At 34.7% G+C, this 6,000-nt stretch overlaps 1 protein-coding gene across 2 annotated transcripts in view; it reads left to right on the forward strand.

Annotated features, from left to right (window-relative positions):
• The window catches only part of LOC131078497 (E3 ubiquitin-protein ligase listerin), a 101,168-nt gene extending 95,537 nt beyond the window's left edge, over window positions 1–5,631 (forward strand). For both annotated transcript variants that reach the window (XM_058016219.2, XM_058016220.2), the window contains exon 16: window positions 5,019–5,631. In XM_058016219.2, coding sequence (XP_057872202.2) covers window positions 5,019–5,246 — 228 coding nt within the window. In that variant the 3' untranslated portion in view covers window positions 5,247–5,631. The remainder of the gene's footprint in view (window positions 1–5,018) is intronic.
• Window positions 5,632–6,000: the final 369 nt, after the last annotated feature.

Raw genomic sequence — 6,000 nt, forward strand, 5'->3', positions numbered from 1 at the left:
TTCTCTTTTGGGTAAGGGGAGGTTTAAGGAGTGGATTATGTTCTTATAATGGGAGAGAAACAACTGTAAGGGTACTTGTCATTCGCTCTTAATAAATTAAAATAACTAGTAGGCTATATGGGCACAAGAACAGGGTACTAGATGCTTTCTTATAATAGACATTGAAATTTTGAATATATAGAAAACTATATGCGAATGATGATTTTCTACAAGAGCTTGTTTGTGAAGTCATTATGACTAGTCTTAGGCCACAACAACCCATGCAAATTAAATTCCTTATGTGGTATCGATTTTTTTTTCTACCACATTGGATTAAAAAATTCCCTGTGAGAACGGGGAAGGTTAACCTATGTTATTCAACGTTTCATTAGTCTTCCTTGAAAATGAACACAAAGAAAAGATAAATGTTAATGATGAAATTAGATTAGGCTTTAAATGAAAATTTCTTCGAGAACTTCGTTTATTATTGCCATAAACTACTACTACTTATGACATTAACATATCGTAAAGCAAATGTAACATTAATAAAGTTTTTATTATAATGTATTAAGTTGTCATTCATTTTTAAGAATTTCTCAATGATTGTACCATAAACCTGTAGACCGGTACACGCTACATTGTTTTGTAAAAGAATAGGCTTCTTTTCCTTGTGTTGTGGAGAAGATGAACTCCATTTTTGTTTTGCACTATTTTTTCCATTTGTAATGCTGATTAATGCCTTTGTGCTTTAGTTTACATAGAATATTGGATTCATGACCAGTGTATACCACTTGACACAAAACAGGGGGGCCTCTTGATTCTGCTGAAACTAAGAACTTTCTAGAATGCTTCTGAGCCACACAATTTGACCTTTGCATTAATGTTGCTCAACATTTGATTTCTGTTGAACAATGCCATTGTTGCTTACATCTTCATGAGATTGTGCCCAAATCAAACTCAAAGATAAAACCAGAAGCTAATGTGGCCAATAAGTTCCCAAATAAAAAATAAGCCAAATGAACTGATTTCATCCACAATGACAAATCACTTTCCTAAATTCAACGACCTTTCACATATGTCAAAATTTATTCTGAACCTTTCCAATGTTCAGGCTAGGTGATACTAATGTCATAAAGTGATATATGGTAGTTTCCACGAAAAATCTTCACTGGTGGTTGTTTTTTAAATCTTGAATAATGCTTGAGCATAGTTTATTAGCAACCAAAAACTGAGTTGTGTTCCTTCGAAACCTCTAACCAAAGACAAGGCAGTGATTGAATATTAATTCCACAAAAAGCCAATATGTTCTGTTTAACACCATTGATTAAATAATCTCCCTTATTAGTAGTGACTTAGTCATAACATAACCAATAGAAGTGTATATGTTTAACAACTGCCTTGTAGTGTGTAAATTAGGATCAGAAGAACAGGACTTATATAGTCAATAGGCACTAACCTATTTTGAGGGATTTCAATTATCTCGGATTATATTTCTTCCAAGCATGGTTAAATATATATTATTCTAATTTTAAAGAGCTTCCCTCATATGAGAAGACCTTTGCAGCTGGTGCATACTGATTTGTGCAGCCCCATGGCACCCATGCAGAATGGTTTCAGGTATTTTCAACTTTTTGTTGATGGTCACAGTTCACACAACGAAAATGTGGGTATGTTGCTTGCAGAATGCAGATGAAGTCTTTTCCTACTTCAAAGTGCTTTGCACTCTTGAAGGAAAATGGAATTCGACATCAACTGATTGCATCTTACACAACTCAGCAAAATGGAGTTGCTGAATGACGAAATTGCATCATAATGGAGATGGTACATAGCATGCTGAAGGATTCTCGCTTGGGACATGCATATTGGTCTGAAGCTATGCACACAACAGTTTATCTTTTGAATCACACACCAACAAAAGTACTTGATGGCATCACACTAGAAGAAGCATGGATAGGGGTCAAGCCATCTATCTGTTATCTTCATGTATTTGGATGCATAGTCTACATGCACATTCCTAAGCAACAAAGAAGTAAGCTTGATGAAAAATCTATGAAATGTATTCTTCTAGGTTATAGTAATGAGTCAAGGCATATTGTCTTATGGACCATATCAATAAGAAGATATTTATCAACAAAGGTTAATTTTTAACGAGGAGTGATTTAAGTCCACCTTCCACATCATTGACTACTCTAGATAGTGCTCCTATTTTCAACTTGGATGGCACTGTTGACAGTCATTTTATTCAACACCCACAAATGTCACAAGACCTATGCCTAAGTGGTATACTCTAGTACCATTCGTGCTAGATGGAGTCCTAGACACTTCAACTTCAGGACTGAGGACTCGCAGCATGGCTCTCAATGAGGTAAATCTAGCACTAATGAGTTTAGTTGTTGATAACTTTAAACCATCTAATGTTCAGGAAGTACTAGAAGTCTAGAATCAAAGCCTTGGAAAGAGGCTATGGATACAAAGTATTAGTCCCTAATGAAAAACAAGACTTGGGAGCTTGTTGATCTACCACCTGGTAAGAAAGCAAGTGGATGTAAATGGATATTTAAAACTAAGGGAGATGATAGTGTAGATAAATATAAAGCTAGACTTGTAGCTAAACGTTAGTCCCATAAAGAAGGGATTGATTATGAGGAAACATTCAGTCCCACAACAAAAATTAAAACCATTAGAAAGATTATTTTGCTTTAGCTACACAATTTAAAAAGTGTATTTCTCAATGGAGACCTTAAGGAAGAGGTTTATATGATACAACTAGAGGGATACATTGCACTTGGTAAAGAAGGACAGATATGCAAACTTGTTAAGTCCCTAAATGGTCTCAAACAGTCTCCTAGAGCTTGGTATATTAAAATTGATGAACATTTTGCTAGAACATGGCTTCAATAGACATTCATATGATCTAAACCTCTACCTCAAGGATAAAGGAGGGGATACTGTGATAATTAATGTATATGTTGATGATCTAGCTATGACAAACAACTCAGAAGCAATGGTTGAGACAACCTAAAATGATCTCAAAAGGCATTGATATGACAGATTTCAGGATACTGCACTATTGTCTAGGCTTAGAGGTATGTCAAACTAATCACCATATCATGGTATCCCAAAGAAAATATGCCAAGACATTGCTTGAAAAGTTTTGAATGATAGATTCCAAACCCATGTCTACACCATGGGTTGCAGTTATTTGTTTTTGATCCATCTCCCCAAGTGAATGCAACTCTCTATTGACAAATGATTGGAAGTTTGATTTACTTGACTTACACCACACCAAATATTAGTTTTGTTGTCGATTATTTATCAAGATTCATGCAAGACCCAAAAATGTGTCATTGGAAAGTAGCAAAATGGGTACTAAAGTATATCCAAGGTACAACGAATCATGTTGGAATATAAAAAGAACGATCAATTCTTCTTGACAGCATACACACATGCAAATATGCAGGTTCTGTTGATGATAGTAAATCCACATTTAGATTTGTTTTCTTCTTAGGTTCAGGTCCTATTTGTTGGGGAAATAAGAAACAAGCCACAGTTCCTTGTTCCTCAACAAAAGCAGAATATCATGCAGCAATTTGTGAAGCAGTTGGGCTACATCACATACTAGAAGGATTGGGACTACCTCAAAATCAACCCACAATCCTCTACTGTGATAATCGAAGTGTTCTCAAGCTTATTCACAATCTAGTGTTTTGTGAATGGGCCAAGCATATTCGAAGTCGATTGCCACTTCACATGAGAACATGTTCAACAAAACAATATTTAGCTTCACTTCTGCTCAACTCAGGGACAACATGCTGATATCTTCACCAACCCTCTTGCACATGTGAAGTTTGATAGATTTCAGGATTCTCTTATTAGTACATTAAAACAATGATGTAATAAGGGGGGATGTTGGATATTCCATCATTTTCCACCTGTAGTTTGTGAATGTTTGTGTTGGTGTTGGAAATAAGCCACACCCAGACCGACGATGGACTGGTCCAAGAGGGGCCAGTAGCTCAGTGGTAGAGCACTCCAGCAGCGTATGGAAGGTCCTAGGTTCGAGTCCTAGCTGGTCCATGTCTCAACAGTTTGTTTTGATTTGTTATTGTTTGATAGTTTATTTAGGAATTTATTTGTAATCTGTTGAACCAGTCACTACCAGTATCTGCATGGGTTTTCTTATTTCTCTATGTAAAAAATCATGTCATCTACAACAATAGTAGGTGAACCGGGTTTAATGCTTCTGATAGGATGCCCTGCCAACTCCAAGGCAGCCTGGGACACCTGCATGGATCCCCCAAGAAACAACAAAAAAACATATTTTTAAAATCACAGTTGAGCTCTGTAAATTTTCTTTTCACAAATGTTTGTTTGTTTCTGAATCCTCGTTACTCTTTCTATAAAGCAGCGAAGTAAAAACAGAGAAGATGAATAAAAACAATGATGGTATATTAATAAGTTTTTTTTTTGTTTGGTATATTAATTCTTATGTATTATTTTATGCATCTCTGGAAAAATAAATCTTTTACAGATCTTTAACATGTTTACACCATCCTCTTTCTTCATTCGGTCTTAATCAAAAAATAAAAAATAAATGATTTTAACTAAAAAAATTATTTATCAAAATAATAATAAATATATATAACTACATTTATAATTATATAATATATTAATTGTTAATTTATTTAGTTCATTTATTCATTGTCGGTGATAAATCGCAATTTTTTAAATAAATGTTTGAAATATACTATATTATCTGTGTGCTGCTGTCCTCAGATTTTGAGAAAGAAATTGTTATCTAGAAACCCCCACATTCCCTCAGTCGGAAACTCTGGCAACCACTCATGGTTGGGCAGCACAGAGTTATATTAGTTGTTTGTCAGCCCATGTTTGATGTGTATCACATTGTAATCCACTATTGATGTTGCATATGAATTTCCACGGACGCATTGTACTCTCTTTGTGGCTAGAGTTTGATTTTAATGCTTAGTTGTCTTTTAAATGCATATAACTTAATCATGAGTTCTGATGATTTGCAGAATGGAGCTGTTTCAGAAGCAATACAAATATGGAAACGACATATTAACCGTGAATTTGAAGGCGTGGAAGAGTGCCCAATCTGTTACAGCATTGTTCATTCAGCAAATCATAGTCTTCCTCGTCTTGCATGTAAAACCTGCAAACACAAGTACCATGCTGCCTGTCTTTACAAATGGTTCTCAACATCACTTAAGTCAACTTGTCCATTGTGCCAAAGTCCATTCTAAGTTCTTCAGTGATAGCAAAGTCATTTATTCAATCAATGGTATCTCAAATTCAGTAAAAGTTTACGTTCTTATAGCTATGGCTCAATGCTAATCCTTCTTGTTCGTAAAGATGGATAGTTCAACCGCTTGTGTGGCTGAATGGTGAACATTTTTGGTTCACGATTGTCTCTTAGGAAGAAAATTGATAGCGAAATTGGCTATCCAAATATACACCCACCAAAAACCATCATTCTGATTGTAAAGGATCTGTGGTTGCAAATCAGTCGTTTGATAATCTTTTGTAATTTTTTATTCAGCATCATGCCATTATATTAAAAAGTATCTATGTACTAAACTGAATTTCTGAATTTGAATTGTAAAATAAAATTTCCTTCTTTTTTTTTTATGTTAACTCATTCCTATCTTTTATGCCTACCATAATACAGTCAACTAGAAGATATTTCTCTTATTTTCTGTATGGTTCTTCGACAAAAGCAAAATTTGACTTGTAAGAGCCTCGCTGTTTTAACTGGTTAATCCTGTAGAATTTTATATTTCAATTAGTTAATTGTAATGTATGTACTCTATGGTGATTTTATCTCAATGCAAAGAGGGCCATCCTTTCCTTACCGGGCACTATAACCATTTAATCAAGCATCCAATCAACATAAGAGAGTTAAATACGGTAAAATCGCATTTGAACTCGAATTGTGGAATGAATTCCTAATAAGTTACTTCTGGTAGTTTTTCCATGGTAACCTTAAAAATGTGTTGT

Source organism: Cryptomeria japonica, chromosome 7 (assembly GCF_030272615.1).
Source record: "Cryptomeria japonica chromosome 7, Sugi_1.0, whole genome shotgun sequence".
Classification (NCBI taxonomy): domain Eukaryota; kingdom Viridiplantae; phylum Streptophyta; class Pinopsida; order Cupressales; family Cupressaceae; genus Cryptomeria; species Cryptomeria japonica.